This window comes from Panicum virgatum, chromosome 2N (genome assembly GCF_016808335.1).
Source record: "Panicum virgatum strain AP13 chromosome 2N, P.virgatum_v5, whole genome shotgun sequence".
In the NCBI taxonomy this organism is placed as follows: domain Eukaryota; kingdom Viridiplantae; phylum Streptophyta; class Magnoliopsida; order Poales; family Poaceae; genus Panicum; species Panicum virgatum.
In genome coordinates, this window is record NC_053146.1 from 40,068,895 (window position 1) to 40,096,617 (window position 27,723).

At 43.4% G+C, this 27,723-nt stretch overlaps 1 protein-coding gene, 1 non-coding gene and 1 pseudogene across 2 annotated transcripts; all 3 read left to right on the forward strand.

The window, feature by feature from the left end:
* The first annotated feature begins 557 nt into the window (after positions 1–557).
* On the forward strand, positions 558–6,065 carry LOC120660446 (annotated as a pseudogene).
* A 1,060-nt stretch (positions 6,066–7,125) lies between these two features.
* TRNAF-GAA lies at positions 7,126–7,198 on the forward strand. Its single transcript has one exon. It is a non-coding gene; the product is annotated as a tRNA-Phe (tRNA).
* A 101-nt stretch (positions 7,199–7,299) lies between these two features.
* Positions 7,300–12,086, forward strand: LOC120660447 (probable histone acetyltransferase type B catalytic subunit). The gene is made up of 10 exons (XM_039938987.1): positions 7,300–7,503; positions 8,304–8,345; positions 8,646–8,755; positions 8,887–8,955; positions 9,516–9,554; positions 9,645–9,718; positions 9,806–9,872; positions 10,203–10,281; positions 10,353–10,510; positions 11,154–12,086. Exons 1-10 carry the CDS (start codon positions 7,425–7,427, stop codon positions 11,832–11,834), a joined length of 1,398 nt encoding a protein of 465 aa, XP_039794921.1. The 5' UTR covers positions 7,300–7,424; the 3' UTR covers positions 11,835–12,086.
* The last annotated feature ends 15,637 nt before the right edge of the window (positions 12,087–27,723 follow it).

Here is a 27,723-nt window from a genome sequence, read left to right on the forward strand (position 1 = left end):
GTGCGATTCGCGAGATTTTTGAACAGTCCTTGTGTGACCGTAATAAGCTTTACCGTGGACTATAAATTGGAAGCCGAAGATAAGAGATGTGCACTTTTAATTGCATTGATGTTACGGACCGCATGCTGGTGGGAGGAAGTAACAATTGGGGTGATTTTTACTCGCCGGAGTTGGACGACGCCGGTGGGGGTGTTGGAACAGACAATAAGTGTGTGTGTGTATATATATAAAACAAGATTTTAGAGATTTTGTGTTGGTATCCAAAGCTTGTGTAGAAATGAAATGGACTGCTGGTGAGACGTTGTGTAGAAATGGACGGCTGGTGCACTCTTAATATCCAAAGCTTTGAACGAGACCTTGTGTTGACTTGAGCTCACCTAATATCTCTTGAACACTCTTAATTATTATACATCTACATCTACAAGTATTCGATGAGACTTTTGTGTTGATTTGAGTTGTTTATAACATCATGCATCATCCACGTGTCTACCATTTATATGGTAACTCTACGGACTGTCATTGTATAGTGGCTAACATCCTTCTAACTGATTTTATGAAGGTTTCCTGACGACCCATACGACCGTTTCTGGTGGACATCTGTCGACCCACAATGGAGGGACCTCTCCACGGCACAGAACATGCAGCCGGATCCGAGCTTCGTCGAGCCCGTGGCTGTTCTCCAGACAGCTGCCACAGCCACTGGCAACAACACAGCACTCAGTTATACATGGCAGGATAGCAGGCCCGCATACTCATTCATGGTGTTCCTTCACTTCGCCGACTTCCAGAGCGCCAAGCTCCGGGAGTTCGACATCTACTTCAACGGCAACCGGCTGGGGCCGAGCGACAGGCCTTACAGACCGCTGTATCTGGAATCTTCTACCGTGTGCAGCTCCGGATGGTACAGGGCCACCGACGGCAACTATAACATCACCCTCGTCGCTACTGCTGTCTCCGAGCTGCCCCCGATGTTGAATGCGGTCGAGACATACACTCTGCTCGCCTTTGACACTCCAACGACATTTCCAGATGACTGTGAGTTCTTCACTTTCTTCCCTTACTCCTCGTTCTCTTCTTGTTGTCAGAAGTGGATCGAGATTAACGTTCTCTTACTCCTGCGCTCACGGTGTTCGATCAAATGACGCTTAAGGTTATCTTGCCGATATAGGTTCATCCCTTGTCGTCTTATTTTGGATTTCTGTCCTTGTTTAAGAGAATACAAGTGAGGTTGAAATGTTATTTTGCCAGGCATTATGCTTCGAAAAATAATTTTCTCCTCGTGCACATGCACCTGCATTGAAACCATCAACCTGAATGTTTGCCACTGAGTTCTCAGTTCTCACACATCCATTCTGACTTATTTTTTCTTCACAAGTTGACGCCATCATGGCTATCAAATTCGAGTATGGCGTGAAGAAAAACTGGACGGGCGATCCATGTTTCCCAACCATTTATGCTTGGGACGGTGTGAAATGCAGCAATACAAGTGGTAACACTACGAGGATAACATCATTGTGAGTAATTTCCTTGTATTTTCATTCTTACAAGTACTAGTAGTCCAGTTTATTATGGATGCGTCTGATCTCAATGTTGGATGGCAAATTGGAATGCAGAGACCTCTCAAATAGCAACTTGCGTGGTGTCTTTTCTACAACTTTTTCAAAGCTTACGGCGCTCTAGAATTTGTAAGTGCTACATGACCTGCTCATGTCCTCGGCCTTCTTGCTAAATGCAGGTTTCTGTTTATCTTTCCACTGAATTTTTTTAGAAATTCAGGAAACTTTACAACAATTGTTCTCATTAAACTCCTGGAGAGTCAGGACTAGAGTTATGCTATGAATCGTGTAAGCTTATTGTGTATAAGTAGTTCCTAAGATTTACATGTTCTGGGCTAATCATGTTAATATGCTGAACCAGTCTAGGAAATTGTTTCTGTGAGTCCATTCTTCAGGCCTTTGTAAAGTTGTTGGAGTAATTCGATAAGCCACCCTCTGTAAGATCTTGCTTTCAAGGCAAAGAGATAGGAACTGTATAAGAAGATCAAATCAGCTGTCTGTTTGGTTATAACTTAAGCTTGTAAGTCACAATATGTTAAGCTAAAGCTAGGTTAAACATACTCTGTACTAGTAACAAACATCACGCTGAGGTGCATGCTCCATTGTGTTGCACTGTATATAGTTTGTCATAAATAGATGAGAGTATTATGGGAGAATGTCTCTTTCATTACGGCCATATTTGGCATACCATATGTTTAATTTTTCTTCCAATCTGTAAATTACAGAATTCTCCAATCTTTAGCATATATTACTCAATGATTTTGACAGTATCCCTTGAACATTTTTGAGTTTCATATTGAAACAAGAAAATTCACTTATGGTGATGAACAATCATACATTCATACTTGTCATGACTATGCTCTAGAACTTCTCTGTATGGCTTTTTTATCCCCTATGACTAGCTAAATAATTGGGAACATGTAATGCGGCAACCCTATATAAATAGAACCCAGATTTTATCATAACTCATCAGTGTAGGGTCTGAAATAAGGGACTATATTTTCTAGGCTTGCTCACTGTAGTGGCGTAAATATTTCAGGGATCTATCTTATAACAACTTAAGCGGGCCAATACCTGATTCCTTATCAAGTTTGCCCTCCCTACGAGTTCTGTAAGTGGATATAATATTATAATTGTGTACAATTTATAACATAGAAGGAATGTTACCAAATTATTTTCACTTTCTACAGAAATGTGTCTGGCAACAATCTGAGTGGCGATTCCCTTTGCACAAATTACACCGGATCACTTATTTTCAGGTTATGGTTTTCTTCTTTATTTTTCCTTTTCACCTTACTATAGTTGTGAATTTTGGATAGTATCTGTTTCTGAGATCTTTAAACATGTGACCAGGCAATGACAATTTACTCCTCAAGACTAAAATCTGTCCTTTTGTCTTGTGTATTTCAGATATGATTCTGATATAACCGCATGTGACAAAAGGACAAGTCCATCAAGAAAAAATGCAGCTGTCTTAATTACTTCAGTTGTTGTCCCTGTGCTGGTTATGGCTGCATTTTTTCTTGCATGTTTCATCTGGAGAGCAAAAAGAAAGTCTAATGGTCTGCATCCTGTTGCTCTAGTCTTTGCATGTATGTTTTCTGTTTACTTAGTATTTCTGTTATATATCTCATAGTTGTGCAACCAGTTTCTATGGAAAATCGCACAGGAAAACTACAACTGGAGAGTGCTCCAATAAGTACAGAAGGTCAAGGGGATCACCTACAAGATTCTGAGAATAGGAGGTTCACGAATAAGGAGCTGGAGAATATTGCTGATAATTTTGGACAGCTCATTGGACAAGGAGGTTTTGGACTTGTCTATTATGGTCGTTTAGAAGATGGTACCAGTGTTGCTGCCAAGATTCGCTCTGAGTCATCATCACATGGGCTAGATGAATTTTTAGCTGAGGTACCAATATTTCAGCCACCATGAAATATTCTTGACTCACCAGAAATATAATTTTGCATGGCACACATGTGAATAAGCTGCATGAGTCACATAACACTCAAGGAGCTTATGTGTCAGTTATTGATATATATTCTCTATGTTTGTAATGTTGCGACAGGTTCAGAGCTTAACGAAGGTGCATCACACATCACAGGAATATAGTTTCTTTGGTTGGTTACTGCTGGGAGAAAAATCATTTAGCCCTTGTTTATGAGTACATGTCTCAAGGCAATCTTTACGATCATTTGAGAGGTTTATCTTCCTAACTTATTCGAGTACTCATACTATTCCAGAATATATTACGCTTTGGACAAGATACGGTTTCCAATAAGAAGCTCTGGGTTTTAGTTTTTGAAGCAATACGTTACTAAAACGTCTAACCGTTTTTTACATCGTTTCTAATAACAAGTCCAATTGTATGTTCGTGCCTTCGTGGTCAAAGTTGAGGAAATCTAGCCACATATTTTTAAAGCTTCATTTATTTCCAAATAGAGGGATGCTAGTTAGGAAAATGACTAACTATGTAACTGTTTGAAAATTGAATCTAAAATATGTATGCATGTTTTAAGCTTTGAACCATCTCGGATAATTTTTTAGTTATTTCGATCAATATATGAAAAAAGAAAAACCCTTTTGGGGTATCTACATGTCTTCATTCAACTCTTAGTTGGACAGCATGGACTCAATTTTTGTGCCTAGGTGAGCCAGAATGCCCCTTGCACATCTAGCTATATAGAGTTGTTTACATAGGTATGAGGAATGACACGTGCAATCCACGTTCTCGAAAAGGAATTACTTGACTCTGTCAGCACGTTGTATCACATCTAACTCGACCATCAACAATTGTAGCCTTCATGATTCATTGGTTGTGGATGTCTGGATGACACCTTGTATCCTTTTGCTGCATGACTTCAGCCAACGCGTATATTTATCTTGTCAGAGGGTTGGTCTTATTTCTTGCATAGAGAAGTGAGAATCAGAACAAGAAACCTGGATGAGTTTCGTATTTGCACAAATTTACTGAACTTGACATGTGAAGTTTGCTAACCCAGTTCTATTCTTCTGGTACAATGAAGGTAAACATGCTGCTGTTGAAATCCTGAACTGGGGAACACGTGTACGAATTGTGCTTGAAGCTGCACAAGGTATGGTGTACAGCCAACTAGATATTTTGTGAGCAAATCTGGCATATGTTCTTTCATATTTTCAACTCGAGTCATTCCTGTTATATGTACAGGCCTGGATTATTTGCACAATGGATGCAGCCCACCAATCATTCACCGGGATGTGAAGAGCAGCAACATTCTCTTGGGTCGAAATCTGCAAGCTAAAATAGCAGATATGGGACTCAGCAGATTGTATCTTAGCGATACTCAGACACACATATCAGCCACTGCAGCTGGCACGGCTGGTTACATGGACCCAGAGTATGTCGATGTGTCCCTGTGGTACACTATAACATTTTTGTGCCTTTTTCATTGTAGCTTATATTCGAAATTTCGAATATGCAGTAAAACTAGCAAAATTGTCATCCCTGTATGCAACATGTTTTCCTTTTCACACAGCCTCTAGATTTAACGTGATTACACGAAAAGGCTTGTTTGGCGCTCTAATGATCTTTGACGTTCTTGGCTTTCTGTTTTGTCAGGTACTACCTCACTGGAAGGCTCACTGAGAGCAGCGACGTGTACAGCTTCGGAATCGTCTTAATTGAGGTAGCCACCGGTGAGCCTCCGCTGGTGCCTGGCCTTGGTCACATTGTCCAGCGCGTGAAACAGAGGATTGCCGCTGGCGACATCGGCTCGATCGCCGACTCACGGCTCGGAGGCGCCTACGACGTTAGCTCCATGTGGAAGGTTGTCGACATTGCCATGGCGTGCACGGTGGCGGACGCCGGCGCCGTGAGGCCCACGATGGCCGGCGCCGTGGCGCAGCTCAAGGACAGTCTGGCGCTGGAGGATGCTCGGGTGAACGACTGCAGCGTCCCGGCGCGAACGGTGCCGCGTGATGACGCGGCTTTGATGCCCTCGTTTGGTCCATCGCTGAGATGAGGTCTATTTGGTTTGGTCCATTTTGTATAGGGCCTGTTTGGCAGGGCTCCGGCTCTTTCAAAAACAGCTACGGCTCTGGCTCCTCAGATGGAGCGGCTTCTCTGGTGGAGTTGGAGCCGTTTTAGAAAATATTTGGCAAAACAGCTTCACTTGTTAGATTGATGTGTAAGCTGCGTGAAGCCACGATTTCATGGCTTCACCTTGCCTGTGTAAGCCGCCGATGGCTTCAGAACCGGCTTCACACGTGAAGCCGGTTACAAAACAAACGTTTAGGAGGGCTTCACCTGGAGCCGCTCGTGAAGCCGCTGGTGAAGCCCTCCCAAACGGGGCCATAGTCTGCGCTGGGGGTTTCTGTGCTGTGAACTTGATGTGGATTGTGAAGGCACATTAGAGCCTGTCTGTGCATTCGTTTTCAATCTGTACGTGTTAGTGAGCACACATGTAATAAGGTTGGCTGTCAAATGCGAAGGAGACCAGAACAACGAAACCATGGTTGTCCAAAATAAAATAGTAGCTTCTTTTTTTTTGCGAAGAGAAAGGGGATTTATATTAAATCTTGACAAAGTACATCCCAAAATATACATGAAAAAAAATCTGAAGTAATAAATACATAAAATTCTATCCAGATTCCTCCATCATCTTCCCCAATGGCTTCCCTCGAATGTCGAAACCAAAGTGCAGTCCTCATGCTGAATTCAACGACCAACCCCAAAACATTGGACATGCCGCAAGATCCAACGCTTCGGAATCAGTCCAAAACGCATCTAAAACGCTGAAAGAATATCGGCGGTGGCATCATCGGGTATAGCATAGGATGCAGATTTATCACCTTCAAATCTTGATTTCCTCTCCACGACCACCGACGATGAGATCGATGACCTGGAGTCGCTGTCTCCGTAGGGGGCTCCCAAAAGGACCCCTCCCCTTGCAGATAGAGGCCACAAATTGGCCGCCTGCCAATGAAATCGATGCTTGTAACGACGATCTTGTCGTGACAATCACCGAAGTCATTGCAGAACACACAAATCCGACCAGAAATCATCTGAGTTCGTCGAAAGATTATTTGGACTCAAACCCTAAGACACTAGAAAAATGTGAGGAAAAGGAAAAGGATGGGTCCCCTCCCCTTCTCGTCTTCAGTAGACGCACCGGAGAAGAAGGAGAGGGGCCCTAGGTGCGACGGTGGCTGCGGCGGCGGGTAGGAGCGGGGTCTCTTTCCTAGGGCGAGGCGGCAGCTTCATAAAATAGTAGCATCACCTGGTGTGCTTTTGATTTCCGTGGATTTTTTTTACTTGCACCGTGTAATCTTTATTATCTTGCATCTGGTGTGCTTTGTATTGTGTTAGGCGGTTGGCCAAGGACCAAAATTTGTAATTTATATACTCTCTTTTGTACCTTGAATGAACGTTAGAGCTCTTGTTCTTTTTTGTTAAAAGAGAAATATAACCAATTAATAAGGTTTCAGAATGAAATAGTGTTTCATTTCAAACCATACATATGTAGTAGTACAAAAATTATGATCACGATTTATATGTGTTATAATATTTATTGTAAAACTATGCAGCATAGCGGGGATAGCTCAGTTGGGAGAGCGTCAGACTGAAGATCTGAAGGTCGCGTGTTCGATCCACGCTCACCGCAGACATCTACTTTTTTTTCGTTTTCCCATTCTGTTCTATTTTTTGTTTTACCAATCTGGCCCGGGCTTCTCTCGCACACTGCCCCGCCGTGCCGCCGCCCCCCGCAACGATTCCCCAATTCTTTCCCGCCTACATCTCCCGCCTCTTCCCCTCCCCCCAAAACCCCAAACCCTAGCAGCCCTCCACCCGCCCCCGCCTCCGCATCCGCATCCAGATCGACCACGGCCATGGCGCTCAAGCAGAAGGGCACCGACGCTGCCGCCGCCGACCCCAAGAAGCGCCGCCGCGTTGGCTTCTCCGGCATCGGTACCAAACCTGGCCCACGCCTCACCCTCTCATTTCCGTCCCGTTTTGCCCTGGATTCATGGATCTGCCGCCGCGTCCGGGGCGCGGATAGGTCTCGTCGTGCTGCGATGTGGCGGTTGTTGCTGGGCTGGCGGTTCTTTTAGATTCTAAAGAGATTTTGATTTTTGATTGGCGGCTACGCTTGGGGTCTTGGCTGCTATACAGTTTCGGTTAGCTTCCGATTGAAGTGTCTTCGCTGCTCGGAATTTTGTTTGTTTGATGGGGATTCGGATGGCCTTGCTTGATTTGATACCTGCAGCGTGGAAACACGGGGAGCTGCTCCGTGCTAGTCAAAAGGGCTGTGAGGAAGTTGCTGAATTGTTGGCTTGGCACTGTTTTGTGACTGAGATTGCACATTGCGTGGAAATGAATTGGTTGCTTGCCATTCGAGTTGGGTTGATCTAGTTATTCTTACCTTGGTTAAACCCTGATGCTCTGAACTCACGAGTCTCGAACAGTCTCACAGTTTAACAGTTGAAATTTCAACTTATGAAATTGTATGCCTTTGTGTTAGTTCAGATTGCAGACTTACTCCACTTTTTACAAACACAAATATCCATCACATTGATTGTGGTTGTACCAGTCCTAGAAAGATGTGCTGTGCAAGGTACAAGTTACATGTGCGGTTTGTTCATCTATGTGGATGTTACATGCCAATTTCTCTTGCGTGTTTCTGTCCTCGTAGGAACCCCTATCTATATTGTATAATGCATATGCAGGCTAAATGATCAAGTCACTTTCTATTTCCTTTGGCTGTGCAGATGCTGGAGTCGAGGCAAATGAGTGTATGAAAGTGTTTCTGGGTGTGTAATTACTCTCATCAATCCTCTGTGATACAATTTCTATCAGCTATTTCACCCCTTTTATGCAAATTGCAATTTTTAGCAACCTATCTCTTATTGCATATCAAAGTAAAGAGCAAACTTCAAAACTAATAATAAATTACAAGTTTTTCATTGGTTAGTTGCATAATTCAACTCACTGCAGTAAATTAGACAGTTATGTGTATGCCCTGGAACTGAATGAATTCAATGGAATCATAATCCTATTAATTTGGTTTCTGCAGACTCTTAATTTTTTTTGTACTGTTGGTTTTATTGCAGCAAGGAATCCTGACGAGGTGGGCTCTGAGGACTGTACTTCTATTCAACCATTTGACCTAAACCATTTTTTTGGTGAAGATGGAAAGATATATGGTTACAAAAATCTTAAGGTACGCAAAGTATTTTACTGTTATTGAGATAGCAGATTCTCCAGCCCTTCTTTCTTCCACTAGTTCTTTCTATAAGTTTGACATGCTAGTTATCTGACCATGACTGTATTGGATATACTACTTTTTTGCAGATAAATGTGTGGATAAGTGCAATATCATTCCATGGATATGCTGATATTTCATTTGAGGAAACATCTGATGTGAGTATTGTGTATTTGATTGTAGCACACAATCTGTGCTGAATCTCGAATTCTTTATGTGTAAAGATGATTTTTTCTGTAAGTTTAGCATGTGTAGTTACTTCCGGATCTTGAATTCTTTATGTGTACAGATGATTTTCTGTAAGTTTAGCATGTGTAGTTACTGCCAAATCTCGAATTCTTTATGTGTACAGATGATTTTCATTTTCTGTAAGTTTAGCATGTGTAGTTTCTGCATATGGTTGCCAGCTGTAATTTGTTATTGCTTTAGAATTTGGTTAGAATCTTGTCCAGTACCTTTGAGCTTGTTTTTACTTGTCCATTTCTTGGATTAATCACCTCAATGACGCCTCACAGCAAACCAACTCAAACCTTCAACCACCATTCCTCATCTTTGCCGTTTTTCTTTGGCATTTGAATGCATTGACAACTGTTGTTGAGTGAGCAATGTAATCCATAATTTGAAAAATTCAGTTGGCATGTATTTGTTAGTAAACATAACTTTAGTCCATACTGATTTCCTCAAGACTTTGATAAAACATTTTACTGATATCTTCCAGGGAGGGAAAGGAATAACTGATCTAAAGCCTGTTCTTCAGGTCTGTTTCATTCAAAATATCATTGTATAAACAAAGAAACCTCCGCACATAGTGTTTTATATTTCTTAAGCTTCATTCATTCTGTGACAGAGCATTTTTGGAGAAAACCTGGTAGAAAAAGAGGAATTTATGCAAACCTTTTCAAAGGAATGCGAATATATCAGGTACTCTTATTTCCTAACAGTAGAATGCTGCATCAGTAATAATTTCAATTGCTTAGAGGCAAGACATATTAATTATTCTTATTGTAGAGACGTGGTGACAAATGGTAATGCCATAAAGCATGAAGGCACCAATGAATCAGATCCAGCAGTTGAGGTAATCTGTTTGTTCCTCTGTTTTTATGTTTTTGATTTGTAACTTGTAACACTTATGTAAATTTGTTATCAGATCAACATATCTAATTGATATAGGTTAAAGTAAAGTGTTCTCTGAAGTGTTATCGCTGATCAATTTATGACACTGTTTTTTGTCCAATATAAAGCCTGATCACTTTGCTAAAATGTGTACTTTGTGCATTCAAACTTAGAATTTGCTCTGTAGCTTGAGTCTGTTATTCCTGTGTAAGTTCATGTTCAGCCTGTTGTTCAAGGTGTCACCTCTACTCATGTCCCAAAATCTTGAGATTGATTTATATTTGATTCCCAGATTGTTCGAGTTGAACTCCAAGGTGCTGCTGCTTTCCTTTATTCTCGTCTGGTGCCGCTTGTTCTGCTTCTGGTTGAAGGTAACAGAAGGCTTTGAAATATAGTAGTCTGCTTTATTTGGAACTTCTTTTCTGATATCATTGCACTCTAGGTTCCACTCCTATAGATATTGGAGAACATGGATGGGAAATGCTTCTGGTAGTAAAGAAGACAACACAAGAGTCTGTTTCAAAATTTCAACTGCTAGGTTTTGCAGCTGTCCATAATTTTTATCATTACCCTGAGAGCACTCGATTGCGAATCAGCCAGGTTGGTCCTCTACTACTCTTACAGCTGTATGTTCTATTTGCTTCATTTATGTGTATATCAGGCTTGTATTTTATCTTTCTTACCATTTCGTAACTATGAGATGAGAAGCAATTTCAAGCCCGGTCAATTTCAATAATTACTGGCCCTAGACACAGAAAAAATAGACATATTCCTTAATTAACACAACAGTTCAATTCCAATCGAAACTTAAGAAACTCCAACCAGAATTTAAGAAACAACAATCGAAACTTAAGCTCTGATTGTTGATGTTTTATACGAAAGGGTCAGACTCAAATAAAAAGAAAGCAATCCAGTTTTGATTCTTGTGTTTGTTATAAGAAAGAAATGGGAAAAAAGAAATACCTTTTTTTGGCAACATGCTTGTTGATTCCTACCACTTAATCTTAATTAATTGTATCTTCCTGGAGTCCCTCTCCGGGAATTCGTTTTTAATTATTCCTGTATATTACTTTTTACGGTTATTCCATGGTATTGCTAGGTTCCTAGGCTACTTTCTGTCAGTCTTTTTTTATATATTAAACTGACTTTGATAAAGTTGCGTGACCAAATGTTTGGAAAGTACAGCAAGTTTTCATTCTGGTTGGGTGTTTTTTTTCCTCATTTGATTTTGTTTTATTTTCAGATACTGGTATTGCCACCTCATCAAGGTGAAGGCCATGGCCTTCGTCTTCTTGAGGCAATCAATTCTATTGCACTATCTGAGAACATATATGATGTAACCATAGAAGACCCTTCAGATTACCTGCAGTATGTGCGTTCGTCTATCGACTGCCTCCGTCTTCTCACATTTGATCCAATCAAGCCAGCGCTCAGTGCTATTGTCTCGTCTCTGAAGGAGACCAACCTGTCAAAAAGGACTTGCAGCTTGAGGATGGTTCCACCAGCAGACCTGACTGAAACTGTCCGGCAGAAGCTGAAGATCAACAAGAAACAGTTACTGTGGTGCTGGGAAATTCTGGTCTATCTAAGCCTTGATTCTGAGGACTGCAAGAGCATGGACAACTTCAGGGCCTGCATATATGACCGCACGAAGGGTGAAATCCTTGGCAGCGCCACTGGAACCAACGGCAAGCGTCTGGTGCAGATGCCAAGCAGTGTGAACGAGGAGTCCTTTGCTGTGTTCTGGACACAGGATGGCGGGGATGCTGACGACCAGACAGTTGAGCAGCAGCCAGAAGATCTCAAGACCCAGGAGGAGCAGCTCAATGAGCTCGTGGACAACCAAATGGAGGAGATTGTTGGGGTTGCGAAGAATGTTGCCTCGCGTGGGAAGGATAAGCTGGCAGGGCTGTCAGCTCGGTGAACTTGGGTGATCCTTGCTTAATATCATGCTAACATGGAAATGCTGTGGAAGCTTTCTTGGTGAGATCTTTTACATAGACCAGCTCTTCAGAGTAGACACGGAAATGTTGGTTGTTACACTGTCTTCATAGTTGTAGAACCAACACAAAAATAGGTCGGGTTATTATGTATTGCAATTCTGGAATCATTGATGAGAATGTTACGTTTGACTTGATTGGCGACCGTGCTAAATCTTGAAATGTTTCTTACAGTACATCCCATGGCGCCTCAGATCTAGTTTTAGGGTGATCGTGATCCATTATCTATTTGTGGCTGTGCGAGTGCATGTTCCCGTTTGACAGCTGAGTTTTAAATTCAGTGGCAGCTCGTGTCAGTTGTCGCAGGGTCAGGATCCAGTAACAAATGAATGCTTCTCCGCCATCCTCTTGTCCATCACCTCTCTGGTTAGTCTCAACATAAACATATATATGCACAATTGAACACGCTCATAAAACCTTGAAAGCTTCAAACCATTTCAACACCATGGCACTTGTACACACATGATTCACCACTCCAGCTTCATATGACAAACAATTTACTAAAGTCTCATTATCGAATTACTATATATAACAGAGGTCTGCCCACCAACAATCTAAACCCAGGTGCAGGCATAGCCGCACAAGTTCAACTTATCTTACTAATGGACCAGACGCTGGCACCAAATCTGCTACATCACTCCGTGGGCTTGTCCTTCAGGCGAGCTTCCTCTTCAGCTGTACAACAACAGGCTCCATTGTTGGCCTTTGAGCCGCATCATCTGCTGTGCACATCAGGGCGGTCTCAACCACCTTCCACATGGAACTGATGTCGTAGGCACCTCCGAGCCGCGCATCTGCAACCGAGCTGATGTCACCAGTGGCAATCTTCTGTTTAACTCGAAGAACGATGTGGCCTTGGCCTGACAGTATTGGAAGCTCGCCGGTGGCTACCTCAAGAACAACTCCAAAGCTGCGATAATATCCTTCCGGTACGGTATTATCTCGCTGCTCTCCGTGAGCCTTCCGGTATGGCAGTACCTAGAAAAGGGTATTTCACTTTTTATCATTATAACAAAAGTCACCTCCTGAGATAATATCCTTGCGAATGACGCTACAAATTTAACACGTGAGAGAGAAAATCAATACACACTAGAAACCTGGCGCGGCTTTGCCGCGCCCTCCGGTGAGGTGAGCCAGTGTTATAAGGTGGAAAAACATTAAGCATCATAGTACTATTTCACTTTTGTTTCAGATTAGATCGAGCTTTCTAATGGGGAAGGAATTTCTATGTAAGTTCAAGACGATGGGAAGCTGTGATAGAGTTGCGATCTTGCAGAAGGCAAAGAGTTTGTGAGATTTATGGAATTGCATGATGGATCGATTTGGGATGGGATCTTGAAAATTCTAGAGATTTAATCCCTGACCAACGGAAGATCTCGTGTTCCGGCCGGCCAGCGACGTGGCTCGTCTTGTATCACAGGGTCAAGTTCCTAGAGATGCAGAAGGGTAAGCGTCCCTAGCTACCTTGCTGGAGTAGCACTGCGTGAGTTCAAGAAGCTTCGGGAAACTAACCTATGCGCTAGTTTTTGTCCAGCCGTTTGATCAGAATCGAATGGACCATATTTGTCGTAGGCGTGGCGCAATGGACATGCCCGTTGTATTACTGAAGTTGATGGTTAGTTCAGCCAAAGATAAATTTTGCATACTCGTAATCATTGTTTGAGCTATTGCTTTGTGTACCATAAAAGTGTTTTTCCCTTTGTAATTACGTATATGAACACGATTAATGTTATATGAATTATTCTTTATGTAGTATATTAGTGGTATTTGTTTGTTTTAATTGGAAAGTATCATTTACCGGTGATTTCTATATGTCAACTGTGTTTTTTTTTTCTCTATATATTTTGAGGGATAAATTGTCTTGCTTTTATTATATAAGTACCATTGTTTTTTTGCTTTGAGGTATATGTATTATGTTTATTGTCTACGTTTGTTGTGGTTGAAGAATGGTGGTAAATATGTGCTAAGGTGGGAAAGCGGAGTTAGTATTAAGCTTTTATATTTGCCCATTAGAAATATAGGCAAAAATGTATAGTTAAAAAAATTATAGTAAAACATACTCTATTATGGATCCAACGCATAGATATATTCATGAGGATTCCGAAACAATTTGATTTTCTATTTTATGATTTTTTGTGATTTGCTGCGCAATTTCAAAGTTCGAGCAAATTTATTCGTAATTGGAAAAGAATAATAGATAAAGCAAACCAGCTTTGGGCCGAATTCGGCCCACTGAGGCCCACGGAGCGAGTGGCAAGCCAGCCCAAGAAGGCTTGGATGGCGGGTTGTATTTCTGAAAAATTGGGGTTTTCTTTGCAAAAAGAACTGAGAGAGGACATTGGACTGCGGGTTGATTTCGAAAAAAGTTGAGGGTTTTTTTTGCAAAATGTTCTGAGAGAGGAGGTTGGACTGCGGGTTGATTTCTTTAAAGTCCGAGGACTTTTTTGCAAAATGGCCGGGAAACGGAAGATCCAGGCCCTTCGCCCCGCCGATTGGACGGCCGGGAAAAGCGAGAGACGTGGCCACGCTCACGGGCCGGGGAATTGGCCAGGATTCGTTGGTAAAGATTACCACAACTGCTGGCGTGGCATGCCTCTCTGCATGTTGGATCCCGGTCAGCACCACCAGAACAAATGAACACGATACCCATTACTTCTTTCTTCTCCACCCTCGTATCCTCCCCTTCCTCTCGCTCCTCGCACATCCGCCAGCGCGTCCACCTCGCCACTGGCGCCGACCACTTCTGCAGACCATGGCCTCCAAGATGAGGCCCTGCTCCATGCCCGTTGGGCAGTGCGCTCAGCCGGTGTTATAGCCATAAATTAACAGGTTAATTAATGGGCCGCGAGTGAGTTGGGCTTAATGAAGAAATTGAAGGAGGCTTCCGAATCGGCTCCTGCGTGAGCATTTGGGCCATGTGGGCCATGTATCTTTAAATTTAGTCCAGTTTGATTAGAGATAGAGTCCGCTATGGACACGTTAGTTTAGATTATTTCCCAAGTCTCCGGACTATAAATATGTACCTTATGACATTTGTTAAAGGGAGAACGTCATCACATTTCGCAAACAACAACTCTCGGCGCACCGCCACCCCTAATTCTAGGGTTTTATCCAAGTAAGCGCCATGCTGGGCAGCATTGTTCTTGCTTTTACCTTGGTATTACTCGTACTGAAGTGTTTTTGATGGCGAGTAGTACTAGTTATCCTGATTTTCGTAGCATGATCTTTAGTAAATTCATCGTGTTTTTGTTGCTTATCATCTACGAACATCATGTCATCTTTGCGCGATCATGTTTTTATCCTATACTAATTCTCATTGCATGGAATTAGTCGTGTAGAGATGGCACCCTGCTTCTTTTCTATCTAGTAGATCTAATCTGTTATGGTCTGTTCTTATATGTAAGAATTGGTGTAATATCTGCTAGGTTAGGCCTTGCAAACGGGTTGGATGATCCGGTGACGTTTTAGATGCTTTGCTTTAGTCCTAATAGGGAATTGATCCGGGAATCGGCTTTCGCTTATTCTTAGGCCTCTATTCTGGTTAAGGTTTAGTTATTTATTACGCTCATTAGGCCCAATTACGTGTATGATGTTCCGATCTAGCAGTGAAGCTTTTACCATCGTGGATTAGATTAGCTAGATTTAATTGAAGCAATTTTGCAGTTATTCGCTTTATCCATTACCATCTGGATATGCAGATCCAATCTGACACCGGGACTCGATCGGCTCTTTAAAGCCGATGCAAGAGTCGTCCCGGGGAGCCGACCACGGCTCGGACTTATGTTTGCACGTGTTTGTGTATGCAGGCAAATCGTCACAAGCACGTTCGCACCTTCCTGATCAGGTATAGGTCAGGTGGCACGCCCTGCGTCTTAAAAAGCCGCGGCTTGTGCTAGGATTGCGGGCCGTTGACGAGGGAGCAGTGTCTGCCAGCGCCCCGGCGACCTCCCAGCTCTTCGTGTTGCCTGTCGCTACTCGCCGGTGGGTTTTGACCGACAACAGCCGGTCGCCGGAGAGGCTCTCCGCGGTGGCACGCTTCGCAGATCCCGCCGGCGGCATCTCCTCCTCTTCCTCTTACCTTTGGGCGATTGATCCACGCGGCAGCAAACCCCATGTGCCACCGCCGACGAGATGGTGGCCTCGTCCGCCGGGTTGTAGAAGGATGCGATGGAGCGGCGGTAGCGCCCGTTGCTGAGCACCTCGATCTAGTCGCCAGTGTTGATGACGACGGCGCCCTCGAGCGGGTCCACTCGCTGTCCTTGAGCACCTCCAGCCCGTCGTTCTGGAATAGCAGGATGATGCCGTCGGCGTCCGTGTTAGCGCGCAGGCCCGTGATGAGGTCCGGTCGCGGGGACGGCAGGCCGCGGGCAGTGGCTAACCTTGGTGCCGAAGAAGTGCTCGTGCAGTCGTGCTGCCCGTTGCCGGAGGAGGCCCGCTAGATGGCGTCCCTTCTCCAGGCCGAGGTTCTCGTCCATGGCCTCCATGACGCGAGGTTCTCGTCCATGGCTTCCATGACGCGCTCGACGCGCATGGGTAAGCTAAAATAGGAAAAAGTCTATATCACCCCTCACCTATGGGGGTGGACTACATAACCCCCAACCTATGAAACAGTATATATCACCCCCTGAACTTTCTAAAACCGATCAAATTACCCCCTAAAGCAGTTTCAAAAAATCATAGTAAATCACAAAAAAAATCATAAAATGAAAAATCCAATTGTGTTGGACTCGAAATGAGTAGATCTACACAGTGAACATATAATATGGTATGCTTTATTATATTTTTTTACAGCTATGAAGAAAAGCATAAATCTAAAGCTACAATAAAAAATATACTAAAGCATACCATATTATATGTTCAATGTGTAGATCGACTCATTTGGAGTCTAACACAATTGGATTTTCTATTTTATGATTTTTTGTGATTTACTATGATTTTTCAAAACTGCTTTAAAGGGTAGTTTGACCGGTTTTGGAAAGTTCAGTAGGTGATATAGACCGTTTCATAGGTTGGGGGGTTATGTAGTCCACCCCTCATAGGTGAGGGGGTGATATAGACTTTTTCTAGCTAAAATATAGTATGATCTGGGGTGGCCGCGGCACTGCGGAGCCCCGAGCTGGAGGCGGCCATGATCCGCGCCACCGGCCACGATGAGGGGTCCGTGGACTTCGGGAGTGTGTCTCACGTGTTCGCACTGGCGCGCGCGTCACCGCCGGCGCTGCAGCCGCTCATGTGGGCGCTCGCGCGCCTGGCGGGGCGGACATGGTGTTGGGCGGCGGCGCTCAAGGTGCTCGTTCTCGCGCACGACCCCGCTCCGGCCTGGCACCTCGCGCCGCACGCCTTGTGTTTACCCTAATCTGGTCAACACACCAATGCGCTAGCACGCGTGGATCGCAAATGATCTTCAATAGCGGGCTTCAGACGGTGACCAGTCAAACCGGTCACGCCAACCGATCAGACCAGTTGGACGCAGAAACTCGCAAAAACCTAGAACCTCAAGCTCGGGAGGGACCCCGTCGGAGCTCAAAGATCTAGGGTTGTTCTAGAGTCGGCAGGCCACCTAGAACACCCTCAGACGCCGTGGAGACGTAAGAAGAATAGAAAAGAGGTTGGAAAAGCTAAAGTTTGGAAAAAAAGGTAAAAAGATTGTATTTGATTCGATTGTGGTTGAAAATCCTCAAACGGCCGTAGCCTTTATATTTATAGGCTGGGGACGACGTACCCCTTCCAAATCGAGTTACAAAAGAACTCTAAAATCCAGCCCTAACATGACTCGGTTTACACAAACCAGGACCGGTCTAACCGGTCAGACCGGTCGGCCACGGTGTTGCCAATTTTGGCCGCCAACATATGCCCCCTACCTTTTTGGTGAGCTTTGTAAGCCAAAAACAAGTACTAAAACATGCTCTAAGAATACAGAATTACAAGATCAAGCACTGGCCTAAAAATAATGCTAAGGGCGATATTCAAATATCGGCCATCTTCGTCTTCAAGCGTCTTGCCAAACACTGGGGTAGTATTTCTTCAGGTATCTTCCATTCAATGCCCTTGGTAGACGTTCACCTTGCAACTTCTCTACCATATAAGAATTCTCGAAGATAACTTTGACAATCTTGTATGGTCCTTCCCAACTTGGCGACCACTTGCCAAACTTATTACTCTTTGTCCCAAGAGGTAGAATTGTCTTCCAAACCAGCTCACCAACCGGAAAAGATTTGGCTCTTACCTTCTTGTTATAAGCTCTAGCCACCCGAAGCTTTTCTTTCTCAATTTCCTTCAAAGGTTGCAACCACTTATCGCTCACCTCATCAATATTATCCATCATCAAATTATGATAATCAACAGCAGAAATGTCATTTTGTTTAGCCAATCTATAAGCATCCAGATTTACGTCAACAGGCAAAACGGTCTCTTGACCATAAACAAGCTCAAAAGGAGTAACATTAGTAGCACCATGTCTAGATATACGATGAGCCCATAAAGGTTCAGATAAAACCTCATGCCACCTCCAAGGATTTTCTTTTATCTTTTTCTTGATGAGCTTTATCAAAATCTTATTACTAGACTTGGCCTGAGCATATTATGGAGATGAATTGAGTATCTTTATCTTGTAAGATTCGGCAAATTCTCGTACCTCCTTTGATATAAACGATGCACCTTGATCCGTCGTCTAAGTCTGAGGGATGCCGAATCTATGAATAATATGCTCCGTAATGAACTCTATTACCTCTCTATGTATCATATTCTTCAAAGGAACCGCTTCGGTCCACTTAGTGAAATAATCCGTCGCAACTAACACGAAGCGATGCGCCTTTGAAGAAGGAGGATTAATTTGACCAATGAAATCTAAACTCCATCCTCTAAATGGCCAAGGTTTAATGATAGGATGTAACAACGCAGCAGGTACCAACTGAATATCACCAAACCACTGACATTCTTCACATCCCTTATAGTATCTAAAACAATCCAAAATTATACTTGGCCAATAAAAACCGGCTCTCCTTAGCAACCACTTCATTTTAGGAGCCGATCGATGTGTATCACAAATGTCTTCATGAACTTCTCCCATAGCAACATGAGCCTGATCAGCACCCAATCATTTGAGAAGAATATCATCGGCGGTTCGACGATAGAGCTCATTGTCAACCAAAATATATTTAAATGCCAAATGCCAAATGCCAAATGCTTCTGTCTGCACCACGACCAGGATCATTTAAATATGTTACAATTGGCATTCTCCAATCTTGCACCTTGGCCTTGACTTTTTGATCAGATTTATTGGCCGAACTACAGTTCTCACCACCCTCGGCAATTAGACCGGTCTCCTGACCGATCAGGCCGGTCTTGGCAGTCAAACCTGTCCCTGCAATCGATCGGACCGGTTCGTCTAGAACCAGTGACTCAGCTTTAATTTGCATCAGCTTTCTAATGTCGAAATATTTCTTCGCGACATAATAGCTAGATGCTTGCTGAGCCAGAGTGTTAGCCTTTTCATTTTCCTCCCTTGGAATATGTTGAATCACAAATTCATCAAAGCAAGAGATAATATCAAGGCATTTATCAAGATATGAATTCAAAGTTCCATTATAACATTGGCATATCTTGGATACTTGCTGCACCACCAGAAGTGAATCACCAAAGGCTTCAACATGCTTCACACCCTTTGATTGCAAAAACTCCAAGCCAAATAGAAGTGCTTCATATTCAACTTGATTGTTTGTGCAAAATTCTTCCAATCGGTTTGAGAATCCAAAAACAGCACCACTTGGAGAGACAAGAATATTACCAATACCAACTCCTCTACCCTCATCACAAACCAATCCATCAAAATATAATCTCCATGGCGTGCAAGAAACATTGCCGACTTCTAAATTATGCTCATCACTAATTCGATGTTCAACGATAAAGTCCGCTACAATTTGGCCGTTCATAGATTTCAAAGATTCATAGGCCAAATCATACTCCACAAGTGCATAAGCCCATTTGCCGATTCTTCCACTCAAAATCGGCTTTTGTAACATTTGCTTAATAACATTGGCTTGACAAGTGACTATGCAAGCACTAGATAACAAATAATGCCTCAATTTGGTACAAGCACAGTACAAAGATAAGCACAACTTTTCAATAAATGTATACCTTGTTTCCGCATCAATAAGTCGCCGGCTTATGTATGTAATAATGTACTCTTTTCCTTCGGTCTCTTGAGTCAAAATAGCACTAATAACTCTATCTTCCGCAGCCACATAAAGCCTGAAAGGAACCCCTGTCCTAAGCGCCTTAAGCACTGGAGGTGAAGACAAATAATTCTTGATCTTCACAATGACTCCTGCTGTTCTGCCCCCAAGTAAATTCAGCTTCGTTCTTTAACCTAAGAATATGAGTAAAAGAATCAATTTTTCCAGACAAGTTAAACATAAATCTTCTCAAATAATTCACCTTGCCTAGAAACCTCTGTAAATCTTTATTGCAAGTAGGAGCCTCAACACGCTTCATGGCTTCAACTCGCTTCAGATCAATCTCTATGCCTTTCTCATGAATAATGAAACCCAAGAATTTTCCAGCCGATACTCCAAAAGCACATTTGAGTGGATTTATCTTTAGACCATACTGACACTTTCTCTCAAGAGCCAATCTCAAATCAGCCAAATGATTACCTAAACCGGTCAATTTAATTACAATATCATCAATATAAACTTCTAATATAACGCCAAGTAAATCATGGAAGATTAAATTTATAGCTCTTTGATAAGTAACACCAGCATTCTGTTGTCGGTCGAAACCCACCGGCGAGCAGCGACGGGCAACACGAAGAGCCGGGAGGTTGCTGGGGCGCTGGCAGGCACTGCTCCCTCGTCGATGGCCCGCAATTCCGTCACGCGCCCGGAGAATGTGTGGAAAGCCGGGCGTGCCACCTGACCTATACCCGATCAGGAGGGTGCAAACGTGCTCCAAACAGTTTTCTGCGTACAAAGACACGTGTAGATATAAGTCCGAGCCGTGGTCGGCTCCCCGGGACGACTCTTGCATCGGCTTTAAAGAGCCGATCGAGTCCCGGTGTCAGATTGGATCTGATCGTATCCAGATATGATAAGCAAATAACTGTAAAACTGCTTTAATTAAATCTAACTAATCTAATCCACGATGGTAAAAGCTTCACTGCTAGATCGGAACATCCTACACGTGACTAGGCCTAATGAACGTAATAGATAACTAAACCATAACCCAAAACAGAGGCCTAAGAACTAGCAAGAGCCGATTCCCGGAACAATCCCTATCAAGGCTAAGATAAAGCATCTACTACGCCACCGGATCGTCCAACCCGTTTGCAAGGCCTAACCTAGTAGATATTACGCAAACTCTTAAGATAAGAGCAAACCATAACAGATCAGATCTATTAAACTTAAAAGAAGCAGGGTGTTGCCTCTGTGCAACTAATTCTATGCAACAAGAACTAGCATTAGATTGAAACGTGACTGCACAGAGACAACATGATATTCGTAGATGATAAACAATAAAGCACGACAGATCTACTAAAGACCATGCTACGAACATCAGGATAACTAGCATTACTCGCCATAAAAAACGCTTCAGTACGAGTAATACCAAGGTAAAAGCAAGAACAACGCTGCCCTGATCGCAAGAAGCGATCAGGGCAGCATGGCGCTTACTTGGATGAAACCCTAGGATTAGGGGTGGCGATGCGCCGAGATTGTTGTTTGCGAGACGTGATGACGCTCCCCCTTTACGAATAATAAAGGGTACATATTTATAGTCCGGAGACTTGGGAAATAATCTAAGCTAATCTTGTCCCGATCGGACTCTATCTCTAATCTTAAACTAAATCTAAGGATACATGGCCCATGTGGCCCAAATGCTCACGCAGGAGCCGATTTACAAGTCTTCTTAATCTTCTGCTTTATGCCCATCTTGCTTTCGGCCCATAAATTAATCCTATTAATTTATGGCGATAACACATTCTTCAACCCAAAAGTCATGACAACCCACTCAAACAAACCAACAAAACTCGGACACCTAAAGGCCATTTTAGACATATCTTCTTCGGCCATGAATATTTGATTATAACCAGCATTACCATCAAGAAAATTAATAATACGATGTCCAGAAGCTTCATTGATCAACATATTGGCAATAGGCATAGGATATTCATCTTTAGGAGTAGCTTTATTAAGATCTCTAAAATTGATGCACACTCTGATCTTACCCGAATTTTTTTCTCAACAGGCACAATATTAGAGATCCAGTCCGCATAACGGCAAGACCGAATAAATCCAGCATCTAATAAATAGTTAATCTCTTCTATAATTCAGGCATACATAACAAGATTAAATCGCATAGCATGTTGTTTATAAGGTCTAAAACCGGCTTTGATCGGCAGCCGATGCTCAACCAAATCACGACTCAAACTAGGCATTTTAGAATAACTCCATGCAAAGCAATCAACATATTCTTTTAATAATTTAATCAAATTAGTTTTATATTCAACCGATAAATTTGCATTTACAAAAGTCGACCTAGGAATAGTTCAATCTCCAATATATACCTTTTCTAAAGGATCAGTCGATGTAAACCCCTGACCTAATTTATTCATGTCCTCTAGATCTTCAATGGCCTCGCACATATCGCTCATCCCCGCCCGATAGTGCTCAATTCTCTCCTGCAGCCAGTTTGCATCAGACTGGTCTGACCGGTTGAATTGATCGGTCTGACCGGTTGGCTTTGAGCACCGATCCAATTACCAGTCGGACCGGTCTGGACATCCGGTCTGACCGGTCTCGCCTGAGTTGTCTGCTGTACTCATTTTATTTACAATAATGCAGCCGATTCTCCATCGGCTTCAGAGTAGCAGGTACGAACCCATCCTTAGTGCAACTGTTCAGCTCATAATCAGACAGATCCAAGTCCGATAGACATTTGATATCATCATGCACCCCAAGTGTGTTGGAATCGGCGGTTGCAATGAAGGATGAAGTGTCAACATGTACCACTTCAATCTCATCGCCGATCCATTGAATAAGAATTTGATGCAAGGTAGAAGGCACACATTGATTGGCATGAATCCAATCACGTCCAAGTATCAAGTTGAAATTACCTTGCACCTCGGAGACGAAGAAGGCTGTCGCAAGCGTCTTGCTCCCCACAGTCAACTCCATGGAAGTCACCCCCTTAGCACCAATGGGATCGCCTCCACCAACGCCGCTGACCGTCATGCTTGTCTTGATCAGCTCCTCGTCCGTCCCCCAAGCTTCTTGTACAAAGAATAGGGCATCAAGTTTACAAATGCCCCTCCATCAACAAGCATACGTGAAATCGGCTTTCCATTGATATGACCCCTCATGTAGAGGGCCTTCAAATGATTTTACAATTCCTTTGACTTCTGAAATATGGCCTCACGTGGCCCGAAATCTAGATGAGCCGCATCCTTCTTCGAAACTGCATAGTAATCTTCAGAAAAACACACAACATTGACCCCCCATGTTGCTGCATTCCGGAGAATCCTCATAATCCACCAGTTCCTCATCACCTGAAGCTGCAGGAACTGTTGGAACCTCTTCATGCGAAGCCGAAGCAGACGCTTCGGCCTTCTGCTCGACTGCAGGCTCGGCCGGTCTGACTGGTTGCTCAGAGCGGTTGGCATCACCGGTCAGACCGGTTGTCTGGGGCGGTTCGACTGGCCTGTCTGGCTGATCAGTAAGCTTGGCCCGTCACTTCTTGCCTTGAGGAACCATTGGCCTATATTTGTTGAAGTGCTCATTCCTGAGCTTCTCAGCCTCCTGCTCCTTCTGTTCCTGACGCCGCAGTCGCTGCAACCTCCTTTTCTATGAGTGGCTCAAACCCGGCGGGCACCACCTAGGTTGAGGGTACTTGTTTGCCAAGCTACTGCTACTGGGCCCATGATCATTGGCCAACACAGATTTCTATGAATTAGATTTAACTGATTTGCCAAGCACCATCGGTCTTTTCCCAACATCTTTAATGACCGCATTTACATCACCGACTTTCACAACATCGTCGGCGATGGTCTTCCTAGAATCAACCTGCATAGGCTTTACCTCATACTCCTTTTGCTTGACACGATACTCTAGTTTCGGAGGGCGAGTTTGGATCGGTCTCTGCTGAGACCAGTCTGATTGTTCGGGCTGAACCGGTCTGACCGGTGCAGCGTGATGCTGCTGACCTGATTGGCGCAGTCCCAATCGGTCATGCACCGGTGTCCTGGAACCTTCCCCATGATAATGTGGTGGATTTGGCATGGGGAAGCACTGCATCCACACCCCTTCATGCTCCCATACCAGATTTGTAGCATTTGACGCCGGCGGTGCCCATGGCATGGTTGCATATACTTTCTGTGGTGGGATCATGGTGAAGGGATATGGCAGCGGAAAAAAAATTTCTACCCATAACTAGGAACTATTGCTGTTATAGATCACAAGGTTACCACTAGATGCGCAGGTGTGGAACTTCTGAAGCGCGTCAGTGTCGTGCAGATGGAAGCCGGCAATGCAGTTGGGAGAACCTCCTCACGTGCGGCTCGTCCTTGTGCAGCAGATATAGCACCTGCAAGTTATCCACACATACGGGAAGAAGCGTAACGATTCGAACTGCTAGGTCCGCGAGGGCGACCTAGGGCCTGGGTGCACAGGAGGGGGCGGCCAGCAAGAGGAGGGCGGCGACTAGGTGGGGGCGGCTAGCAAGAGGGATAGGGTTCACCCTTGGGCGCCCCTTTGTTTATATAGCCCCTGGGGTGCCCCTAGTTGGGCTCCCCTTGGGCCCCACCTTGGGCGCCCCCTTTGGGCCTGATGAGCCCCATTAGTGCACCTAAGCTCAGTCTAATTTGGATCTCATCCTTACCAGTCTTTTTTCCCTTAAGTGTGTGACCCTATGGGTTCACATGCGAATAGAAATTGCCCGAGTACTCTTACTCGGCCCAATAATAGACATCGGCCTCTAGCAAGACATGTCAACTCCTATGTGCACGCAAATATTATATCAGACGAGCCATCACAATGTCATATACATATTGTTCCTTTTGCCTCATGATATTTGGTCTTGCTCTAAGCTGACCCCTCTTTCTCAATGCCGTGACTCAGATCATTGGTTAACATTTAACCTCAGCATGGCCATGCACTTCTTGATTTGACTCACTCTAGGGGCCCAGAGATATCTTTCTCAGATATAGAGGGGCAAAATCCATCTCAACTGACCATGTCTCACAGCATGCTTCTTGGCAAACCTGAAAACCACCTTTATAACTACCCAGTTACGGAGTAGCGTTTGATGGCTCCTAAGTAAGTTAGTTCACATCTTGAGTATATGCGACAATCTCAGGTTTAAGGACACATCGTACATATTGTGTAATGAGAAATCACCATATCTCGTGTTGGGTCAGTTCAGTCTCATGCCCTACATGAGTCCACATTATTAGTTTGACATCTCCATGTCCATGACCTGTGAAACATAGTCATCAACTAATACATGTGCTAGTCTAATATTCATGTGTGTCCTTGCATGAACTTCGACTAGTAATATCTTTAGAATAACCATACAAGTAAAGAGTTTCACAAACAATTCACATAATCGTTAATCAATACAAGTTGCCTTTCATGGATATTCAAAGAACACTTTATTAATCATGAATACAAGGAAATATGATCATCTCTATGATTGCCTCTAAGGCATATTTCCTACAGTCTCCCACTTGCACTAGAGTCAATCTAGAATGTATCTAATACCCATTGCTCTTGTGTGCGCTTCATGCTTGGGTTGCGGAAGAGGTTTTGTCAACGGATCTGAAACATTCAAATCCGTGTGTATTTTGCATATCTTGATTTCACCCTGTTCAACGAACTCTCGAATAAGGTGGAATCGCCGCATGACATGTTTGCTTTTCTGGTGAATCCGAGGCTCCTTTGCTTGCGTAATAGCCCCACTGTTGTCACAGTATAGATCCAGTGGGCTGGATGCATTTGGAAACACTCCAAGCTGAATGAGGAACTTCCTTATCCGAACACCTTCCTTCGTAGCTTCTGAAGCTGTGATGTACTCGGCTTCTGTTATAGAATCAGGCACAGTCTCCTGCTTGGAACTCTTTCAGCTTACATCACCACCATTTATTGTGAACACGTAACCTGATTGGGACCTTGAATCATCTTTGTTGGTTTGGAAAGTAGCATCGGTGTAATCCGTTACAGTGAGCTCTCCTCACCTCCATAGACTAGAAACGCATTCTTAGTTCTTCTCAAGTACTTAAGAATATTTTTCACAGCTGTCCAATGACTCTCACCTGGATCAGACTGGTACCTTCTCGTAACACTTAGAGTATAAGAAACATCTAGGTGGGTACTTAAACATAATAGATCCAATTGCCGAGGCATAAGGAACTTTGCTCATGCGCTCCCGCTCATCAACCGTCCTAGGACACTGAGTGTTGCTGAGATGTATGCCATGTGACATAGGCAAGAACCCTTTCTTTGCCTCTTCCATGCTAAACCATCTCAGCATTTTGTCAATATAAGTATCCTGGTTTAATCCTATAAGCTTCTTCAATCTATCTCTATAGATTTTAATTCCCAGAATGTATGCTGCTTCCCCTAAATCCTTCATCGAAAAACTATTTTTTAGTGAAGTCTTTACGGACTCAAGCATAGGAATGACATTTCCAATCAGCAAAATGTCATCCACATATAGTATTAAAAATGCAACAGAGCTCCCACTTTTCCTCTTGTAAACACAAGCCTCTTCCTCATTTTCAATGAAGCCAAACCCTTTGACTACTTCATCAAAACAAATATTCCAACTCCGAGATGCTTGCTTCAATCCATAAATGGATTTACGAAGCTTGCATATTTTCCCAACATTGCTTGGATCGACAAAATCCTCGGGCTGCATCATAAACACGTCCTCGGTTAGATTTTCATTAAGGAAAGCTATTTTGACATCCATCTGCCATATCTCATAATCAAAATATGCAGCAATAGTTAGAATAATCCGAACAGATTTAAGCATAACTACGAGCGAGAACGTCTCATCGTAGTCAACTCCTTGAACTTGTCGAAAACCTTTTGCAACAAGTCGAGCTTTGTGGATGTGAACATTTCCATCCACATCTTTCTTGTTTTTATAGATCCACTTGCATTCTATGGTTTTGACACCATCAGGCTGGTCAATCAAGTTCCAAACTTGATTTTCTCTCATGGATTCTATTTCGGATTCCATGGCTTCTTGCCATTTCACGGAGTCAGGGTCTACCATCGCTTCTGCATATGTCGCAGACTCATCATTGTCCAACAATAATAAGCGGTTGGCGGAGCCTTGCCGACCTTCTCGGTTGTGCCGGCGCTTCTCTTGCCATAGGTGCCTCAACTTGTTCACTTACACTAGTGTCTCTTGTAGAGTCAGGACCTATTGGCTCATCTCGAACTTCTTCGAGTTGCACCGTTCTTCCACTTTTCTCTCCTTTGAGAAACTCTTTCTAGGAAAACTCCATTCGGAGCAACAAACACTTTGCCCTCAGATCGGTTGTAGAAGTAATACCCCAAGGTTTCCTTTGGGTATCCGATGAAAATGCACTTATCCGATTTGGGTGTAAGCTTACCAGAATGTAGGCATTTGACAAATGCTTCACAACCCCACTTTAGAAAAGACAAACTGGGAGTCTTCCTAGCCCACATCTCATATGTTGTCTTAGCTATGGATTTATATGGTATCCTATTTAGTGTGAAGCTGCTGTTTCTAGAGCGTAACCCCAAAACAATAACGGTAGGTTCGACTGGCTCATCATCGATCGAACCATGT

Coding starts and splice junctions, on each gene's coding strand:
- LOC120660447 (XM_039938987.1), top strand. CDS start 7,425: ATGGCGCTCAAGCAGAAGGGCACCGACGCTGCCGCCGCCGACCCCAAG. Junction 8,346..8,645: donor GTGTATGAAAGTGTTTCTGG/GTGTGTAATTAC, acceptor GTTTTATTGCAG/CAAGGAATCCTGACGAGGTG. Junction 8,956..9,515: donor CATTTGAGGAAACATCTGAT/GTGAGTATTGTG, acceptor GATATCTTCCAG/GGAGGGAAAGGAATAACTGA.